This window comes from Coregonus lavaretus (genome assembly GCF_964263955.1).
Source record: "Coregonus lavaretus genome assembly, chromosome: 6".
Lineage (NCBI taxonomy): Eukaryota > Metazoa > Chordata > Actinopteri > Salmoniformes > Salmonidae > Coregonus > Coregonus lavaretus.
Window position 1 is genome coordinate 41,088,211 of NC_139993.1, and position 21,960 is coordinate 41,110,170.

Here is a 21,960-nt window from a genome sequence, read left to right on the forward strand (position 1 = left end):
TGCTCTTCCTCCCGGGGAAGGACTGCCCGCTCCATGATCTCGCCATCACGGTTGACAACTCCATTGTTTCCTCCTCCCAGAGTGCAAAGAACCTTGGCGTGACCCTGGACAACACCCTGTCGTTCTCCGCTAACATCAAAGCAGTGACCCGATCCATGCTCTACAACATTCGCAGAGTACGACACGATACAAACCCCCATTAAATCCATTTTAATTCCAGGTTGTAAGGCAACAAAATAGGAAAAATGCCAAGGGGGGTGAATACTTCCGCAAGCCACTGTATTTCTGAAGAGTTTTCAGTTTATATGTGACCAATGAATGGGGTTCCTTACTGTCTTGATAAGCTGATTAATCATTGACTTACTTCATGCTAGCCTCAAAGTTCACACGGTTTTCTATGTTTTTGTCAAAATGACTTCAACACCTAGTCTTGCGACAACGACTTCTGTGCCTGAATTACATGAAAAGTTTCATTTGGAAGCTCTTGATATTGTTGTGGTTGTGGTATACTTCGTCTTTGTTCTTGTTGTGGGAATATGGGTAAGTAATAAATACTCCTATTACCTGGTGGATGTTTTCATTGTATGAAGAGGGCAGACTGGTACAATGATCTGACACTGAAGTAGTACTGTGGAGATTCATTCATCAGAATTCTTCCTCACATAAAATATGTTGTTCAAATATATGCAATATTGACTAAATATAAGTATAAAGTATAAAGTAATGTCATTGAGAAAGCTTTGCTGTAACTAATATCTACGGACCGTATAGTTTTAAATTAATTATTTATTGCAGTCCTCTGTCAGGGCAAACCGTGGGACAGTGGGTGGATACTTCTTGGCTGGAAGATCCATGACATGGTGGCCTGTAAGTAGTCTGAGATGTTGATGGTATTGAACTCAATGCATTGAACTCAAATAAACTCTATGCATTGAACTGAACATTAATGATGAAATGAGTAATGCGTCAACTACAGAAAAAGTTAATCATGATCCAGACTATTAAGTATTATCATCTATTTGAAATTAGGAAAGCAATTTTTGAATGACAGTGAACAATTGGTTGAAAATAGTTGATCCTGATAATAGCAACTCAGCAAAAAAATAAACGTCCTCTCACTGTCAACTGCATTTATTTTCAGGAAACTTAACGTGTAAATATTTGTAAGAACATAACAAGATACAACAACTGAGACATAAACTGAACAAGTTCCACAGACGTGAAAAACAGAAATGGAATAACGTGTCCCTGAACAAAGGGGGGGTCAAAATCAAAAGTAACAGTCAGTATCTGGTGTGGCCACCAGCTGCATTAAGTACTGCAGTGCATCTCCTCCTCATGGACTGCACCAGATTTGCCAGTTCTTGCTGTGAGATGTTACCCCACTCTTCCACCAAGGCACCTGCAAGTTCCCGGACATTTCTGGGGGGAATGGCCCTAGCCCTCACCTTCCGATCCAACAGGTCCCAGACGTGCTCAATGGGATTGAGATCCGGGCTCTTCGCTGGCCATGGCAGAACACTGACATTCCTGTCTTGCAGGAAATCACGCACAGAACGAGCAGTATGGCTGGTGGCACTGTCATGCTGGAGGGTCATGTCAGGATGAGCCTGCAGGAAGTGTACCACATGAGGGAGGAGGATGTCTTCCCTGTAACGCACAGCGTTGAGATTGCCTGCAATGACAACAAGCTCAGTCCGATGATGCTGTGACACACCGCCCCAGACCATGACGGACCCTCCACCTCCCGCTCCAGAGTACGGTCCTCGGTGTAACGCTCATTCCTTCGACGATAAACGCGAATCCAACCATCACCCCTGGTGAGACAAAACCGCGACTCGTCAGTGAAGAGCACTTTTTGCCAGTCCTGTCTGGTCCAGCAACGGTGGGTTTGTGCCCATAGGCGATGTTGTTGCCGGTGATGTTTGGTGAGGACCTGCCTCACAACAAGCCTACAAGCCCTCAGTCCAGCCTCTCTCAGCCTATTGCGGACATTCTGAGCACTGATGGAGGGACTGTGCGTTCCTGGTGTAACTCGGGCAGTTGTTGTTGCCATCCTGTACCTGTCCCGAAGGTGTGATGTTCGGATGTACCGATCCCGTGCAGGTGTTGTTACGCCTGGTCTGCCACTGCGAGGACGATCAGCTATCCGTCCTGTCTCCCTGTAGCGCTGTCTTAGGCGTCTCACAGTACGGACATTGCAATTTATTGCCCTGGCCACGTCTGCAGTCTTCATGCCTCCTTGCAGCAAGCCTAAGGCACGTTCACGCAGATGAGAAGGGACCCTGGGCATCTTTCTTTTGATGTTTTTCAGAGTCAGTAGAAAGGCCTCTTTAGTGTCCTAAGTTTTCATAACTGTGTGTCTTAACGACCGTTCCACAGGTGCATGTTCATTAATTGTTTATGGTTCATTGAACAAGCATGGGAAACAGTGTTTAAACCCTTTACAATGAAGATCTGTGATGTTATTTGGATTTTTACAAATTATCTTTGAAAGACAGGGTCCTGAAAAAGGGACATTTCTTTTTTTGCTGAGTTGATCTATATCCAAAGATATAAATGGACACAATTATGTAAATTTTGTTCTGCTGTCTCAGATTGGGGCCTCTCTGATGTCCAGTAATGTTGGCAGTGGTTTGTTAATTGGATTAGCTGGCACTGGAGCAGCAGGAGGCATCGCTGTTGGAGGGTTTGAATGGAATGTAAGTAATATGTTAAGTGCATTGTGAAAAAACACCAAGAAGATAAACAATGGAGAGGAAATCGAGTTATTACAGTTTGTCAATATTTCCATCAGGAGGTGGACGCCCTTTATTTTGAAGACCTATCTAGAGTATTTCAGTTTAGAATAAAATACCCCATTTATGAGTTTCATGTTTCACAGGCAGCTTGGGTTCTCATTGCTCTTGGTTGGATCTTTGTGCCTGTCTACATCTCCGCTGGTGTGGTAACCATGCCAGAGTACCTGAAGAAGCGGTTTGGGGGCCAGCGCATCAGAATCTATATGAGTGTTCTCTCCCTCCTCCTCTATATTTTCACCAAGATATCAGTACGATTCTCTCTTTTTTTTTAAATCTAATATTTTAAGTAAAGGAATTCAGGGTGTTTGTTGAATATTCTTGTTACCTCTGCTGACAGACAGACATCTTCTCTGGCGCTCTGTTCATTCAAGTGTCCCTGGGCTGGGACCTCTATCTCTCCACAGTGGTGCTTCTTCTAGTAACTGCCCTCTACACTATAGCTGGTAACTTTTCATCATAATCTACCACAGTCATTTATTCATTCATTACATGGGATTATTTGTTATTGATTACCATTGGCTGTTACTGATTCCAGGGGGGCTGACAGCAGTTATCTATACAGATGCTGTCCAGACGGTCATCATGGTGATAGGCGCATTCGCACTCATGTTCATAGGTACTGTTTTTATGTTTTCTATAGTATAAGTTCATCGGTATACAGTATACACCCCTAAATATGATTTTGTCTAAAACTACTTTAGTATCATAGTATATAATTACTTTATTAATTAATGATTGGATGATTCATTGTATTCATTTTCAAACTGACCCTTGAACTTTATCTTCTTTAGCGTTTGACAAAGTGGGATGGTATGAGGGTCTGCAGGAGCAATACAAGGAGGCCATCCCCATATTGACTGTGCCCAACACTACATGTCACCTCCCCCGGTCCGATGCCTTCCACATCTTCAGAGACCCAGTGACGGGGGACCTGCCCTGGCCTGGCCTGCTGTTTGGCCTCACGGTGCTGGCCACCTGGGTGTGGTGCGCTGACCAGGTATGAAATGGCACTTTTGTAGTTGACTTGCCTTTTGTATTATAGTCAAGTCTAATGTGTTATTTTGACCTATTATTTAGATTTTACAGTAGACCATTACAAAGAATCTCACATTTTTGGTGAGGCAGGAAATTTCCTCACGTAATTGACCTTGTCCTAACCTGCTCCAGGTGATAGTGCAGAGGTCTCTCTCAGCCAAGAACCTGTCCCATGCCAAAGGAGGCTCTGTGCTGGGAGGTTACCTAAAGGTCCTGCCTATGTTCTTTATCGTGATGCCTGGCATGATCAGTAGAGCACTTTACCCAAGTGAGTTCTCACTTTGTCTATACTAAATCCAATATACAACAATGGTATTGCCCTTGTTTAGAAGTTTTATAGTATGTTAATGTACTGTGTATTACTATATTGTCTCTTTATGTCTGCAGATGAGGTAGGCTGTGTTGACCCCATTGAGTGCCAAAGAATCTGTGGAGCCACTGTGGGCTGCTCCAATATTGCCTACCCTAAACTAGTGGTAGAACTTATGCCTGTTGGTAAGACATCCGCACACACGCGTCAACAAACTGAAAACACACTTACTATTGATCCTATTTTTGCAAAGGTTAAAATGTGATATCACTGTATGTGTGTCTATGTAATTCTATGAGGATGTTTGTATTTTAAATCTGACTCGCCCAATCTCACTCTGTCCCCTCAAGGCATGCGGGGGTTGATGATTGCAGTAATGATGGCTGCCCTCATGTCCTCTCTGACCTCCATCTTCAACAGTAGCAGCACCCTGTTCACCATGGACATCTGGCAGAGGGTCCGGCCACAGGCCTCCGAGCCAGAACTCATGGTAGTGGGCAGGTAGGTAATGCCACTCTACCTGTTAAAGAAATGTACAGCAATGTCTTCTAAACATGAGTCAAAGCCAGTTGCTTGACAATAGCTGTGTCTAAACATGACCAACTTTTTCAGGTTCTGCTTTAGTTTGCTCCAGGCACTGTTCTATTTTGTGCTACAATTCCTTTGAGTCCCCTGTGAATAATAAGCTTAGTATAAAATCACATAACTAAACCTCAGAGGACATTATACAAAATCTATACAGCTCAATAAAAGTGTCAAGAATTTTCATTTTCACCCACATAAAAACCAAAGTATGTCCGGACAAAACATTTTTTACCCAAATAACAAGTGATATCATTTTTTTCTCAAACAATAATAAAAGTTGAATGGAGCAAGCATTATTTGTCTTGCGGGAATTCCCTGTTTCAAACATTGTCTTGTTTTGAATGCTAGACTTAAGGTATATATCCCATTAAGATGTCTATTTTATGGAGGTAAATTAAGTTTCCCTGCCCCATAATCCAAACCCATGACCTCTGGTCCAAAGTCCAATGCTGTATATACTCAATACTGTTACATTTACATACTAGAAAACATGACATGGGGTTTTCTAAATTAAAACACTTTTAGTAAGGCAACGATTCCTAACAAAAGTAACCTATGTAGGATTCATTATACAATACTTTAAACCGTAAGAACCCTCACCTCCTGTCTGTGCTCATCACCTGCAGGGTGTTCATCTTAGTGATGGTGGTGCTCAGCATCCTGTGGATCCCCATCATCCAGTCAGCCAACAGTGGACAGCTGTTTGACTACATCCAGGCCATCACCAGCTACCTGGCTCCTCCCATCACTGCTGTCTTCATCATGGCGATCTTCTGGAGGCGTGTCAATGAGCAGGTCAGATCAAGGGTTTCATCACATTGTTGTGTGTTTGTCATAAAGCACATTGTTAAGATTCGATATAAAACACTGTCCCTTTGTGTGTGTGCGTTCAATGTGGGTGACTGTTAATACAGGGAGCCTTCTGGGGTCTGATCGTGGGCCTTGCTGTTGGCTTGGTGCAGATGGTGCTGGTGTTTGTGTATGGAACCCCATCCTGTGGAGAGATGGACATACGGCCAGCCTTCATCAGGGATGTCCACTACCTGTACTTTGCTCTCATCCTCCTGGCTCTCACTGGCCTGGTCATCACTGCTGTCAGCCTCTGCACTCCGGCCATTCCAGAGCACCATGTAAGAGTTCCACATTTACTCATCATAAACATTAAACTGACTTGCAAAATATATGGTGTCACTTATGGGATTCATTTAAGTTAAAAGAAAATAACATGTACAGGTTTTATGACATTTTATAACCTATTCATTCTTCCCCTCTTCAATCCCCCTGCAGCTCCATCGCCTGACATGGTGGACAAGACACAGCAAGGAGCCGCGCATTGACTTCGATGACCCATGGACCACAAAGCCCAGGACACCACCCACAACACCTGACCCCAGCGTTGGGGAGGAGGCTGCTGTGGAGGACAGGCCGTGCTGGAAGCGCACGGGAATGTGGCTGTGTGGGATGTCTGGGCCTGAGAAGAAAGAGTTAACCCTGGAGGAGAAACATGCATTGGAGTTAAAACTGACCAGCATTGAGGAAGAACCAATCTGGCGGAATGTCTGCAATGCCAACGCCCTCATTCTACTCACTATCAACATATTTCTGTGGGGCTACTTTGCCTGAATTAATATAACTCTCCTTTTGATTATAGATATTATTGAATCACATATTGTTTATTTAATTATTAATCACACACAAAATGCTAATTGGTTTGCAATTAGAATGTCAAACAATAATGGTAATGTTGTTTTTTGTTGTTGTGATTTAGACTTTTTATTGCCAAAACTGTCTTCTGTATGTGGGTCATTCTACAGATTCGGTGCCTTTTGTGATTGAGGAGGATGAAACAATGAACATTAAAATCTTAAGCTTTTTTTTATTTGATGTGACAAAGTAATGTGTGTACTTGATAGAAAATACCTTTTCCCATCTCAATGTAGAGTATTAAGTTATTATTCTGTATTATTTTCTCAAACAAGTCCCAATTTAATTCAACCCCGTCACAGTCATTTTGTTATTCAACTATTCATTTTTCCAATAAGCTTGAGATCAGCTTCTGGCATAATCTCACAGTTTAGATGTCCCTTGTAAATAATGGCATATTGTAATTAAAGAGAAAATCAAGAAAAACTGACCAGCACCATCCTTTCCAGTTTACGATGAAGAAATGTCTAATCTAACTCCACATTTTCGCAAGAAATGTGCAAGAATGCTGCGTAATTCCTGACAAAATTGAAATAGCCTTATTTACCCTGATTTAATACACACAATAAAAACACTATTGATGTTATATTTTGTGTATTTAATACAAAAATGTAAAAAAAATAATCTCGTAACAGGGATGAATGCACTGCAACAGGGTTGAAAATCATGTAACAGGGTTGAGTGAAAAGCATCACGTGTCATATGTTTTATCTTTTGAGATCACTAACATGTTGCCATTTTTTAAACATTTTTAAACCTACTGTCAACATAGCTTTTAAAATCTAAAGAATCTAGATGAAAGCTAGACAGAGTAAAACACATTAATGAACTAATAACAGTAACAACATTTCATTGATTTCATAAAAATATCCATCTGATAATGGCAGGAGTCTGTTTGAACATTGAGCAAACATCTTAACATTGATAACCTATATAGGTCACATGTTGCCATTTTTTAACATTTTAAACTACTGTCAACATAGCTTTTAAAGTTTAAACAATCAAGATGAAATCTAGACAGATTAAAACACATTAATAAACTAACAACAGTTACAACATTTCATTGATTTCATAGAAATATCCAGAGTAATGGCAGGAATGTCTGTGTTGTTTGAATGTTTGAACATTAAGCAAACATCTTAACATTAATAACCTATAGGTAAGCCTACAGTTTGTTCACCATTTTTACTGAGAGAGCCTAGCCCACACTTCCTTCTGTATTTCCATGTGCCTAGAAGTCACCGGTTTAGGGGGATCAATGTGTTCCAAGATGTCCTCAAATGGATACCACAGGATATCATCAAGAAGTGGCCAGAAGTACCTATTTGGTCCAGCACAGCACATGCATTTGACCTGCACATGGGATTCATCTGTGGCTAGAATTATTCCGGGATAGAAATCGTCATCATATTTGGCCACGCACCATTTCCCGCATATGTCTGGATTTGCCCAATCAACCTCCCTCTGTGACACGACTGATGTAACTTTAGGGGTAAATGTGAAATGTTGTGTATTGAAACACTGGCATTCCAGTTTCTTGTTGTGGACTGTGCACATACAGCTTACATCACGGTAGGCAATTTGCCTTGCAGCCACACAAACAACTTGGTGGATCCGCATTGTGGATGGAACTACTGGCAAATCTTTGCCTTTCTGCTGCTGTTTTTGCCATTGTTGAATCTGAAATTGTAGGTCAAGGTCAAGTCAATGACCAGTTTACTCTCCAAAACTAATTACTGTATCCTTTTAATCACTATGTAGTAAAATGAACGTGAACTTGCAGATAATACTCCTAAATATGTCAGTACAAACCAGTCGGCTAGTGAACATGAACCCCTCACGCACCAGTTGCCAAGGCAGTATACTGTATGTCTTTTTAGACTAGTCTTCATTTACATTCTCTAGTCTTTTTATGCATTACCAAATTATGCTTTAAAGCAACAAAACTTTATTTTCTGTTGATTGTGTGTCCATGACCACCACCACCTCGTGTCTTAAAGATCTTACATTTCCAGGAGAATTACCTGACCACCGGCGCGCGGATGTCCCTCACCTTCCTCTCTATGTGTGTTTCCTTTCTGCTGCTGTTTTTTCCATTGTTGAATCTGAAATTGTAGGTCAAGGTCAAGTCAATGACCTGCTTACTCTTCAAGACTAAATATTGTATCCTTTTAATCACTATGTAGTAAAATGAACATGAACTTGCAGATAATACTCCTAAATATGTCAATGTATATAGGAGAGAGAACAAATTAATTGTCACTTTTTTAAAGTTATTATTTTCAAAAATTCCTCGTACTTTTAGTTGATACTGTAAAACCGTAAACAACAAACATTCAACAAGAAAATATGATTGGTATTAAGCAATATACATTAAATATTGCTAAGATTTAACAGCTATTCAACCCTGTAACAGCCATTCAACCCCGTAACATTGAAAAATGTGATGGGGTTGAAGATTTTGTGCTAATCTGTTGCTAATTCGGGATGCTAGCAGCTAGCAGTGTGCCACATGGCCTTATTCAACAAAATACATTGTTATACTTCATAGCTATAAAAACAATTCTTGGTAAAATCTTAACTATGAATTCCCCCCCCCCCCCCAACAGAGTTGAATACCTGAGATTGACAAAGCCCATATGTGCTTAAAAAACATGAAATATTTATAAAAAGTGAGAGAGCAGCTTACCACTTGTCACACCAGGCTTCTCTGAAGACTTGTATGATGTCACTTCCTCATAAATGATGTCCACAGGATCAAACCATTATTTAATTGTGAGTGGGGGTATTGTTGCGTTACGGGGTTGAAAGAAATACAAGGACAGGGGTAAAAGCCTGAATTTCTCAGAAAATAAAATGTCTTATGCTGAGAAAATGGATTATGCATAATAAGGGGGCATATACAATTAATTTAACAAAAAAAAAGCATTATTATTTAACACTGTGTACTCAAAATGAGTCACGCCATTTGCATGATGGTCAATAGGGACAGGCGAAATTCTTAATACTCCTAAGAAAAGCAAACATATAAGTATTGAAATTCATCTCTGTTTAAAATCATATTCTCTACTCCATATTAAAAACATGTAAAACTTTGAAATGTTGTAATTTAAGTGTAGTTTGATAAATGTTCTGACAAGTTATAACACTAGTACATCTTGGGACACTGACAATACTGAAATGTCACCGAATCTGTAGAATGACCCATGTGTACTCTTTGATCAGGGTCAGTAGCTAGGTTTACATCCAATTGGCGACAGATTTTCATGCGAATATTCTAAAATCCGCATAAAAACAATACGCGCATTTTCCCACCAGAGATGCGTTTCCATCAAATTGACTTGTTGCAGATAAAAGGCTGTGCGTGATGACATATTGGACATAAAATACCTTTTGCGGTTAAATTCCCCATGCACTGTATAAAAAATACAAGTTAAATGGTTTTCCATCGAATTTTCAACTCTACTGTTGGTTTTCTCACAAAATAAATTGCATTATATAGCGAGTGTGCACACTGGTATTGGCACATGCGCTCATGCCAACAGCGCTATCTGCTCGCTATTGGCTAGAGCGCACAGAGAGACACCATAATATTGAGTTGCAGCCCCCCTTTTTCCCTCAGAACAGCCTCAATTCGTCTACAAGGTGCGACAGGGATGCTTGCCCATGTTGACTCCAATGCTTCCAGTGGTGAAAAAAGTACACAATTGTCATACATAGTGACTGGTATGAACAACAAAAAAATGTATGCACTCACCAACTGTAAATCGCTCTGGATAAGAGCGTCTGCTAAATGACTAAAATGTAAATGTACTTGAGTAAAAATAAAGATACCTTAATAGAAAATGACTCAAGTAAAGGTGAAAGTCACCCAGTAAAATACTACTTGAGTAAAAGTCTAAAAGTGTTTGGTTTTAAATATACTTAAGTATCAAAAGTAAATGGAATTGCTAGAATATACTTAAGTATCAAAAGTAACAGTATAGATCATTTCAAATTCCTTATATTAAGCAAACTAGAAGGCACCAGTTTCTTGTATTTTTAATTTAGGGATAGCCAGGGGCACACTCCAACACTCAGACATAATTTACAAACGAAGCATGTGTGTTTAGTGAGTCCACCAGATCAGAGGCCGTAGAGATGACCAGGGATTATCTCTTGAAAAGTGCAAGAATTTGACAGAATTCAAAATGTAAAGACTACCTTTGGGTGTCAGCGATAATACATTATTTTCTTTAGGGATGTAGTGAAGTAAAAGTTGTAAAACATATAAATAGTAAAGAAGATACCCCAAAATACAACTTAAGTAATACTTTAAAGTATTTTTACTTAAGTACACTGAACAAAAATATAAACTGAACATGCAAATGTTGGTCCCATGTTTCATGAGCTGAAATAAAAGATCCCCAAAATTCTCCATATGCACCAAAATCTCTCAAATTTGGTGCTAAAATTTGTTTACATCCCTGTTAGTGAGCATTTCTCCTTTGCCAAGATAATCTATCCACCTGACAGGTGTGGGATATCAAGAAACGGATTAAACCTTACACAGGTGCATCTTGTGCTGAGGACAATAAAAGGCCACTCTAAAATGTGCAATTTTGTCACACAACACAATGCCACAGATGTCTCAAGTTTTGAGGGAGCGTGCAATTGGCATGCTGACTCCAGGAATGTCCACCGGAGCTGTTGCCAGAGAATTGAATGTTAATTTCTCTACCAATGTCGTTTTTGAGAATTTGGCAGTACGTCCAACTGGCCTCACAACCGCAGACCACGTATACGGCATTGTGTGAGTGAGCTGTTTGCTGATCTCAACGTTGTGAACAGAGTGCCCCATGGTGGTGGTGGGGTTATGGTATGGGCAGGCATAAGCTACGGACAACGAACACAATTGTATTTTAGCGATGGTAATTTGAATGCACAGAGATACCGTGACGAGATCCTGAGGCCCATTGTCGTGCCATTCATCTGCCACCATCACCTCATGTTTCATCATGATAATGCACGGCCCTATGTCGCAAGGATCTGTACACAATTCCTGGAAGCTGAAAATGTCTCAGTTCTTCCATGGCCTGCATACTCACCAGACATGTCACCCATTGAGCATGTTTGGGATGCTCTGGATCGACGAGTACGACAGCGTGTTCCAGCTCCCGCCAATATCCAGCAACTTCGCACAGCCATTGAAGAGGAGTGGGACATTCCACAGGTCACAATCAACAGCCTGATCAACTCTATGTGAAGGAGGTGTGACACAAACCGGGGCGCATAGCACCTACTACCAGTGGTGGAAAAAGTACTCAATCGTCATCCTTAAAGTAAAGATACCTTAATAGAAAATGACTCAAGTAAAAGTGAAAGTCACCCAGTAGTATTTGGTTTTAAATATACATAAGTATCAAAAGTAAAAGTATACATCATTTCAAATTCCTTATATTAAACAAACCAGATGGCACAATTTTATTTTTATTTTTATTGACGGATAGCCAGGGGCACACTCCAACACTCAGACATAGTTTACAAATTAAGCATTTGTGTTTAATGAGACTGCCAGATCAGAGGCAGTAGGGATGACCAGGGATGTTCTCTTGATAAGTGTGTGAATTTGACCATTTTCCTGTCAAAATGTAACGAGTACTTTTGGGTGTTATTGGGGATTTTTCAGTAGACTATAAGTTAAACTATGTTAAACATAGTTCAATCTTTTCAGACTATAAATTAAACATAGTTATTCACAACTTGACAAGCGTTAAAACTAAGTGGTACAGAAGGAAGCGGCCTGGAACAGAGCCAAGAAATGGACCTGGGAATGGGCCTGCTATGTGTGAGAACTGCCTGCTATGTGTGTGGGAAATGTATATGTTTGAGAATTGATTTTGGCTCAGAAAATGGACCTGTCACGTTTAAGCCATGTTTAAGTATCAATTGATATGTTTAAGAATCAATTAAAGGGTCAGAACAGAGCCAGGAAATGGCTCTGTTATTTTTACATGACAGGGCTTGGTCCCGCCACTATTGTTTTCAGAAACGCAATACATAGAAGGAAGAGAAGTCAGATTTCGCCACTATTATAAAATAAGGAAGTAGGCGGAGCCCTCAAGAAGTGAAAACTGGAAACAATGGTGGAGGAACTAAACAGGGAGGGATTAAGCTAAGAAGTATGTAAAATGAGCAAGAATGGAACTGTATATAAACTGAGAGCTGAGTGTTAGTTGCTCTGCAGCCCAGCTCGGCTCTATTGCTTGTGTAATAAAGTATATCTTGATTCTGCAAAAACTCTGTAAGTACTTTGGTTTTTTAATAAGTATAAGGACAATTTTCTCCAACAGTGTCAGGGAAAATATATGGAGTAAAAGGTACATTCTTACAGTCTCCTCCCCTTCATCTACAAAGATTGAAGTGGATTTATCAAGTGACATCAATAAGGGATCATAGCTTTCACCTGGTCTGTCTATGTCATGGAAAGAGCAGGTGTCCTTAATGTTTTGTAGGAGAGAAAGTAACACGGCCATTTTCTCAGATAACTTAGAAGCTAGAATGACGTAGTGCGGTTGGCACGTTCCTAATGTGGAGGACGAGCTCCATGCAACAATAAAAAACTGCCCAGTCCGACCACGTTTCGCCGAGTTATCAACAAAAAGTGGTTTTGAGCGATGTAAGTAAATAAACGGACCCGGAAGTGTTTTTCGGTTGTCGGGTTGTTTTTAGTTGTTTAAGGTTCCAAACATTGTAATTTTCTTAACCTAGTGACTAAATGACAGCATAGGTTTCACATATCATGCTATACTCAGAGTATAGCCTACATTATGAGATTATTGTTATGTCAAACGGCAGCCAAGCATCGATTATCATGTCACCAGAATAAGACCCTCGATATTTATTGGAAAGGTTAATCACCTTGCACTTTCATCAACCTGTGAAGTTCATCATAATTGATTTAATCTGTAACCTAATAAACGGCATGCTTTCCCGGTGAGTCGTAGTGGGAGGACCACACACCATGTCATCGCGTGACTCCAAGTTTACTTCGATATGATGGAGATTATATAAATATTTGCAAATAAAACGTTTCCACCGACACATTTTGCATAATTCATTTTACCGAAACAAAAAGATCCCACCTTGTTTAGCGTATTTTTTTTTGCTGTTGTCGACATTTGGAAAGTTTACCGAAAAATATTATGTTTCCATCAGGCCTGTCACATTTTTTACCCGACATGTACTTTACTAAGCATAAAAAGGTTGGATGGAAACCTGGTTTCCGGTGGTGATATTCATGTTGAATTAAAAAATATATATTGTCATTTGAAACAAGCTGAGTCATGATTGATGTACATTACAATTGTCAGTACAGTACTGAGCTGTAACAACATAGGGGCGCTAAATCCCATAGAAATGTATGCCGTTACTCCCACCTCCAGTAGTTGATCTAGAAGTGTTGGAGAGACTACAGAAAGATAGGGAGGGTGTTGATCCAGCTGATTTCTTTAAGAGACGTCTGGAAACTGTGTATCGGGATTTTGTGGCCATGTTAGATGGTTCAAAAGATCCAAGGACAGGACGTGCTGAGTCAGCATTTGTAGTGCAAGAATGTGGGGCGGAAGTCAGGAAACGTATTACAGATAATCTGGCTGTATATACGGCGGAGCTGATGGCATGCTGTTGGCTTTACAGTGGGTGGAGGAAGTCAAACAAGACAGAGTAGTTATTTGCTCTGATTCATGTGCAGTGTTAATGTGTTTCTAGTCCTTTAGCTCATGTAGCAGACAATACCTGCTTTATGAGGTGCTACAAACCCATGGCATGATTAAACAGATGGGTATTCAGATAAGATTTACTTGGGTCCCAGCCCATGTGGGGGTGGAGGGGAACGAGGCAGTAGATGAACAGGCTAAACAAGCACTTAGTAGTGGGGATGTTGAAGTTTCAATGAGCAAGGCAGAGGAGGCTATTTTACAACATTAAGGGTGGGACACAGCCAGTTGAATAATACTGTAACGACACGGTATTGTGTTCTGTGTTCGTGGGTGTGTTATCGTTCTCATGGGTGCTAGCAGGGGTTAAATATGCCAGGACAGATGGAAAGGTTGGGGGGGGGGGGTTTATGATGGGTAATCCCGCGGGGTTTTGGAATGCTTAAATAGGGGTTACGGTCTCATCTCTCTCTCTTCTGTTCGGGACCCTTAACTTGACATGTTAAATTTGTGTACGTTCGAGGTTTAGCGGCGTGGGCTGTGGCCTGAACAATAGCCCATTCAGGAATAAACCTGTGTTCTGCCTGTACACCTGGTGCCCGTCTCTCTTTTACTTTATGACCCAGCTGGGTCATTACAATACATTAAATGTGATAGGGAAGGATCCATCAGGAAAGTGTGATTATTGTCAGGAAACAGACCGTGGAGCATGTATTGCTACAGCGTGGGCAGTATCAGAGGGAAAGAGAGAGAATGAGATCTAGTATGAGGGAGAAGGGGATACAGGAAATTAGTTTAAAGAGTATATTGAGTAGAACGTTATTAGATATAGTCTCAAATATTTTGTTATCTTTTTTTAAACGAAACGGGGTTGGCAGGTAGGATTTAGTTTCTTCTGTCTCTGGCCCACACTCCAGTACAGTAGATGGCGGTAATGAACCATAACGTTGGATGCCAACCGCTGATAAACCCCACTGAAGAAGAAGAAATCCATGCCAGATTTTGTACACCACGCACGGTTACAATGTGGGCGTGCTCATAGCTCTAGTTTCCACCAGCTAAATAAACTACCAGTACATATGCAAGTCAGTTTTATTCACAGAGGCACTGTTTGGAAACGCGGTGAGTCCTGTCGCTAGCTGCGGAATTAAATAACTGGATACGTTGCTGGATAGCTTAAAAGGGCGTTCTACTACGATACATTTACTGACTACAAAGGACACCACATGGAAACTCACACCACCAGTGCTAAGGTGCTTCTCAACCATGCTACGATATTGAATCTGCACACGGGAAATCTAGTAAACCGTAGCCGTCTCAAGAAAAAATGTCCGTCTTCACCTAGTGAAGAGGTAAGACTGACCATTGGACTCTGTCATAACTGGCTAGCTAATGTAAGACGTTTGAAAAGAGTGCATCATGGCTGGTCAGCTAACTGGCTAGATAATGTTGTAACGTTAGCTTGAAAAACTATGGCCTCGGCGAGTTAGCTAGCTCAACAACCATGCGTTGTCTTTCCTATATCCATCCCCATTACGTCATTAGAAAACATCACGCTAGCGCTATGTAGTCTGACATTTATGGCTACATTGCAAGCCCTGTCAGAGTCAGGATTCACCTGAGAATGAGATTCAAAGATGCATGAGGACATTTTAAATTAAGAAAGCCAGGACTTGTCTTGACTTGTCATGTGTAAATTAAAGAAGGCCAGCCTTAATTCGGCATGGAGGACAATCATAAAACGATTGCCAGCAGTGTACAAAATAATCCTATACTTTCCATCTCTGGCAATCTTTCATAGCATAATTGAGTTATCTGTAGGTATCATTGAAAGCCCTACCTAGTTACCACGGGTGTTGTTTATAGCAACCCTGTTAACACTTCTATTCATTTACAGTCCACTCTTTCTACATTTTCCCCCATTACAGATTCAAGACTGTGTTCGAGCCACACTTAGTGAGTGGTTTGCCACGATACCACCACCAACTTTACCAAAGGTGAGACAGTGTTTCCTCTATTTATTTATCTATAGTGGCTTTAAATGAATGGGCTGAAGCACGGGTTGCCTATCTGCATTTAACCTGTTGGACTAATCATTAGCTAGATCCCAAATGTGGTCTTTTAACTAGTTAGCATCCTATTGATGAATTTTAAAAACGTGCATAAACACAGTGAACATAATGTAGGCCTACCTGTTAGGGTAACTTGGTCACCCAGGGTAACATGCCCCTGCCTATTCTCATAGAAACCACTTGGAAAGGCACACACCTGTCTATATAAGGTCCCACAGTTGACAGTGCATGTTGGAGCAAAAACCAAGCCATGAGGTCGACGGAATTGTCCGTAGAGCTCCGAGACAGGATTGTGTCGAGGCACAGATCTGGGGAAGCGTACCAAAACATTTCTGCAGCATTGAAGGTCCCCAAGAACACAGGGGCCTCCATTCGTAAATGGAAGAAGTTTGGAACCAGCAAGACTCGCCCTAGAGCTGGCTGCCCGGCCAAACTGAGCAATCAGGGGAGAAGGGCCTTGGTCAGGGAGGTGACCAAGAACCCAATGGTCACTCTGACAGAGCTCCAGAGTTTCTCTGTGGAAATGGGAGAACCTTCCAGAAGGACAACCATCTCTGCAGCACTCTGCCAATCAGGCCTTTATGGTAGAGTGGCCAGTCTGAAGCCACTCCTCAGTAAAAGGCACATGACAGCCCGCTTGGAGTTTGCCAAAAGGCACCTAAAGGACTCTCAGACCATCTGGTCTGATGAAACCAAGATTGAACTCTTTGGCCTGAATGTCAAGCGTCACATCTGGAGGAAACCTGGAGCCATCCCTACAGTGAAGTGTGGTGGCAGCGTCATGCTGTGGGAATGTTTTTCGCTCCCCATCCAACCTGACAACGCTTGAGGATCTGCAGAGAAGAATGGGAGAAACTCCCCAAATACAAATGTGCCAAGCTTGTAGCGTCATACCCAAGAAGACTCAAGGCTGTAATCGCTGCCAAAGGTGTTTCAACAAAGTACTGAGTAAAAGGTCTGAATACTTATGTAAATGTTATATTTCTGTTTTTATTTTTTTTATAAATTAGCAATTTCTACGCCTATTTTGGCTTTGTCATTATGGGGTATTATTTGTAGATTGATGAGGGGAAAAAAACGATTGAATCCATTTTAGAATAGGGCTGTAAAGTAACAAAGTGGAAAAAGTCAAGGGGTCTGAATACTTTCCGAATGCACTGTTGTTCGTCACACTGATAAAGGCTATTGTAGCCGCAAAGTGTCGGTGCGTTTCTTAAAATTCCTACTTTGCATAAGCTTTAAACAATAAATACTTTAATTTATCCACTACATGAAAGTGCCTTGATTACTTCTGAAAATGTCATTGCACAAATGTATTTTCGGCATTGTTTACTATCCAGCATCAACTAATTTTTGTTCTATTGTATTTCATCCCATGATCAAAGAGCACCTTATGGTATACAACTATAACCAAAGAAGCACTCCTCTCCTGTGTCTCTACCACATAGCCTAGTTGTATTTCCCATGCATGTTTTATTACACACATAGCTACATAACAGCTATTCACCCAACTTCTAAACAACACCAATTATATAAAGTGTCCATAATCACTCTTTACCAAGTTCCCATGGTGACCAAGTGTCTACAGTATCTCTTTATCAGCTAACATTTTACATCATCAAGCATAAATAATGGAAAAGTAGGGATGGATCTATAATGAACAAGACCTGTGTAACCATTGGTTACTACTACGCGATAGCATTCAACTGCTTTGAAAGCAAAATAGCTGTCTGACTGACCGCAAAGAATTCCTCAGACTAATGAAAGGGACCTGTCATAGTGATCGTTCATGCAAAGTTGGCTGCGAAAGGTTCTACATGTGCTTCTGCTGTGCGGTTGGAGTGGCTTTGCCTTGTGGTGTTTCTGCTGGCGTCCGCTAATCTGCTTCAGCACGCTCAGTGAGTACGGGGGGTCTAAGCCCTAGTTCAAACAGCTCTATCACTGCACCGAACTGAGAATACGTCACTTTCTCTTTGGAAGAGCGGGGATAGAGTGCCGTCTGAAACCATTAAGTGCGCCTCGTCTGACTTTTGACAATTTTCGCAGCCTCTGCTGCATATTCCGCACAGTGCAAATTAAGCATACCACTGTTTCATGCAGCATGCCAGAGCGAGTAGTTCTTCCACTGTCGGGAGAAATGTTAATGCATATTAATGTTAATTGCATGCAAATAAAGATTGCTTCGCTGTCACACACACACACAACGGAAGCACATTCATGGTCTCGGATTCACAGGTGGAGGACTTCTGTGAGAGGTCACTGTTATGCCTGAAAACCTTAGACCCAAAACCAACAAGGAAGTCTGCTGCAGTGTTGAGCGGTTATATGAGACCAATCAGTACGTCAAGCAAAGATCTTAACCGTGCCAGCCCGCTCTTAATTTCCATTCAGTTCTACTTGCCATAAGTTCAGCGTCTGAACTGTGCGTTACACAAAGCCAAAGCTTATTGGTGCATCCCTACAATGAAATCCCACAACGAGATTGTGAAACAGAAATTCTGGGTTTGTATTAGGACAAAGTGGAGGCAATATTGATGTTTCTTCTCTGGTTCTTTATGTATTTTTAAGCTTCTATTTTTTTCCTTTGACTAACACTTTTGTTGTGATTTGAGTACATTTTCTAGTACTGATTGACACCTGTTTTTATTTAGGACTTACCAGACACAATTGACTGCTCCATCCCTCAAGCTACAGAAGCAATCACACCTGAGGAGAGGGAGGAGCTGAAGGTTTCAGGTAAGTTTTACTGGTACTTATGGCTTTTATGACAATGGACATAGTGATGAAATGAGACCATAGTGTGGCATTGACATGAGGAATTCTGAGCTCAGTATGTGAATTTGATGACATACCTTTCCTGGTACATTTACATTTTAGTCATTTAGCAGACGCTCTTAACCAGAGCGATTTACAGTTAGTGAGTGCATACATTATTATTTTATTTTTCATACTGCCCCCCCCCCCGTGGGAATCGAACCCACAACCCTGGCGTTGCAAACCTTGACGAGGGGTTGCTTTTGTCATGAACATGTCCATATTCTTGCTTTACAGTCAAACTATTTCTTTGTGAGGCAGACATCTCTTCAATCAAAGATGCAGTAGATAAGGGTGAGTATTACATTTGTTACATATAAGCAAAGGACCACATTGACTCTGTGACTGCCAAAAGTCATTTGACATAGGCGATCGTCTATAAACCTGACCATGCTGTCATATCAAAATTCAACAGACCGAAGTAGACGTTAGTATCAGTGAACTGCTGTCTGTTCCTGGACCACACCCAATTAATGTTTGCATTACCTCAACCGATTTTGTGCTTTAAGTTTCATGCTCATAAGATGGACTGTTTCCGACAGCTTGCCAGGCCCTGGCTGTGTCCCAGCTGGACTCTGTGATCATTGCGCCCCCTGCTCTGCCTGAGGGAGAGAGCCAGACCCTGGACAACCTGCAGCCTGCCTGGAGGGAGCTGGAGGGCCTGGTGCAGAGCCACAAGATCGCTGCCATCGGCACCTCCGACCTGGACAAGGAGCTCCTGGAGCAGCTCTACAACTGGGCCCATGTGAGTGGTGATGTTGACGAGACCCGTCAGATTGTTCTAGAACAACTTTGGTGTATTTTGGGTTTTGAATAGTTTTATTTGATCCTGGTCTAGGTGAAACCCAGTAGTAACCAGGTGAATCTGGCCTCCTGCTGTGTGATGCCCCCTGACTTGACTGCTTTTGCGAAGGAGTTTGACATTCAGCTACTGACTCATAATGACCCCAAAGGTGAAGATTGTGCTCTTGCATTTGAATTTGTGATCTTTTCACTATTTTTATTCATTATTTTACATGAGTAAGGTACAGACCGGATGTGCGTGTGCTCTGAGGGGCAGTGAATTAACACATTGTCTCTTTTCCTATAGAACTGATTACTGCTGCCAGCTTCCAGGAGGCAGTGCAGGAGAGCACTCAGGACCTGAAGGTAGCAGACTGGAGATTGGAGTGGGTTTTGCGCTACTCCATCATAGTCAAAAGCAGGGGGATCATCAAAGCAAAGGGCTACCTTGTTCACGCAAAGAGAAGCAGCCTGTAGCATGTCCTCCAAAAACCAGTTCAGATGTTATTCATGACCAATGCATTCATAGTAGTGAAACCACTTACCCTTCTGTATTGCAGTGGAGGCTGTGTTTTAAAGACAGACATAGGTAGCTAAACATTTAGAAAACATGGTTCCAAAACCGATTTCCGAATGTGAAGTGCCTCTTTTTCTCAGTTTCTTTTCTCCCCGCATCTACTTTATTTCTGCTGTATCAATGAGCGTCAAGGATTATGGGGTATTATGAAAAAAGTATGAATTGGTACCACAGAATTTTTATTTTAGTACAATGCAGTTGTACTAAAAAAAGCAGTTTAAAGTGGAAACACAGCCTCTAATCCACTATTTTCACATTGTAAATTGATCCGAAAATTAATTTGAAATGAGTCATTTGGATCTGTTAAAGCCACAGAGTCATATGTAAAGTCCTAGTGCTCTCTGATGTGTATGAGCAGCTCCTACTGTTTCTACTGTATAATACTAGCACCCTGTATTTGTAATGGGGGGGAATAAGGCCTAATTCCAATCGATTTCTGGTGAGTGAGAACATTTATGGATAGTTCAGAAACTCCTTTTGATTGAGTGTACACATTTTATTTTTAAAAACTAAAAATCGAGTGATACTTTATTGATGTTAGTATTGTCATGTCAAACATTTTAATATAATTTTTTAAGCCCTGTACTTACTGTCTGAGGGTGTACTAGGGGAGTGGTTCCCAAACTGTGGGGTGCGCCACCTAGGGTTAAAATTTGTAGGCTTGACACCTTTTCTTGTGTACATAATAGCACTGAAAAATTCCAGATTGGCATGGAAAAATGAATTACAAGCTCTGAAGTGTCTGGATGGATGATGCCTTATTCATCATGGCATTTCTTCCAGACCGGGTCCAAAAAGTTTGATTTCTCTCTTGTACTGTAATTAATATTTAATGTTGCCATTTTCTGTATATCATGTTCTGGAATTGGGTTTATGAAATGATTAAACATACTTTAAGTGTTACATTTCAGCCAGTTTTGTAATCTTAAAATTAATGCATTAACTTTAAGTCTCTGGATAAGTGTCTGCTAAATGACCCAAATGTGTTCAGTGTTCAGGCATTGAGCTTCAGCAGTTTCTGTCTTGTGAGTCACAGTCAGTCATGCAATTAGCAATGTCAGCTAACAATTTTTAGCTGGCTAGACTAATTTACCAATCTATCTAAACGTGTAGTAATCATGGCCGCGTACCGACCAGGCATGGAAACATTTACTTTCTCTCTGTGGGGGGACTAGTGTTTTGCCTGCCAGGTGTGGGGGCCACGCAACCAAATCTCGCTTAGGGCCCCAAAAGACTAGGGCTGGCCATGATTCAATTACCCAACCAAGGCAGGGTCCCCCAGTTACCCACGTGGGGCCCCCTACCTCCTCTCCTCCCATCTGATGATTAGCAGAGCGGCAAGAGAGCAGTCTCCTGTGGTTTAGGGTTGTAGTAAAAAATATACATTTCCATTTTTCTCTGCCTTCAGCCCCTGGCCTGCATTAATCAGGCCCAGAATGTGTTCATTGAAAGAGGTGGGTGAACATGATCACTCCAGAATCATTATCCATTTCTTTCAGATCACATAAAAACATAAGTATATTTGACATACATCCTCAATGAATTAATTATAAACTTGACTAGTCTCACTAGAGTACTTTCA

At 41.2% G+C, this 21,960-nt stretch overlaps 2 protein-coding genes across 2 annotated transcripts; both read left to right on the forward strand.

The window, feature by feature from the left end:
• Positions 1-365: 365 nt before the first annotated feature.
• On the forward strand, positions 366-6,383 carry slc5a9 (solute carrier family 5 member 9). Its single transcript, XM_084163157.1, has 13 exons — positions 366-540; positions 796-867; positions 2,598-2,702; positions 2,885-3,049; positions 3,139-3,244; positions 3,337-3,417; positions 3,593-3,798; positions 3,969-4,104; positions 4,224-4,331; positions 4,497-4,647; positions 5,358-5,526; positions 5,646-5,861; positions 6,019-6,383. The coding sequence occupies exons 1-13, from the start codon at positions 412-414 to the stop codon at positions 6,352-6,354; spliced, it is 1,980 nt and encodes a 659-aa protein (XP_084019283.1). The 5' UTR covers positions 366-411; the 3' UTR covers positions 6,355-6,383.
• An 8,741-nt stretch (positions 6,384-15,124) lies between these two features.
• LOC311130774 (glutamate--cysteine ligase regulatory subunit-like) lies at positions 15,125-21,288 on the forward strand. Its single transcript, XM_084163572.1, has 7 exons — positions 15,125-15,484; positions 16,061-16,129; positions 18,856-18,940; positions 19,256-19,312; positions 19,561-19,763; positions 19,857-19,971; positions 20,109-21,288. The coding sequence occupies exons 1-7, from the start codon at positions 15,359-15,361 to the stop codon at positions 20,276-20,278; spliced, it is 825 nt and encodes a 274-aa protein (XP_084019698.1). The 5' UTR covers positions 15,125-15,358; the 3' UTR covers positions 20,279-21,288.
• The last annotated feature ends 672 nt before the right edge of the window (positions 21,289-21,960 follow it).

What these genes read in the sequence shown, in the direction of transcription:
- slc5a9 (XM_084163157.1), top strand. Translation starts at nt 412, where the DNA reads ATGACTTCAACACCTAGTCTTGCGACAACGACTTCTGTGCCTGAATTA. An exon ending in GGGTGTGGTGCGCTGACCAG is followed by an intron (nt 3,799 to 3,968) that starts GTATGAAATGGC and finishes AACCTGCTCCAG; the next exon opens with GTGATAGTGCAGAGGTCTCT. An exon ending in CAGTAGAGCACTTTACCCAA is followed by an intron (nt 4,105 to 4,223) that starts GTGAGTTCTCAC and finishes TTATGTCTGCAG; the next exon opens with ATGAGGTAGGCTGTGTTGAC.
- LOC311130774 (XM_084163572.1), top strand. Translation starts at nt 15,359, where the DNA reads ATGGAAACTCACACCACCAGTGCTAAGGTGCTTCTCAACCATGCTACG. An exon ending in CGTCTTCACCTAGTGAAGAG is followed by an intron (nt 15,485 to 16,060) that starts GTAAGACTGACC and finishes CCCCCATTACAG; the next exon opens with ATTCAAGACTGTGTTCGAGC. An exon ending in GGAGGAGCTGAAGGTTTCAG is followed by an intron (nt 18,941 to 19,255) that starts GTAAGTTTTACT and finishes CTTGCTTTACAG; the next exon opens with TCAAACTATTTCTTTGTGAG.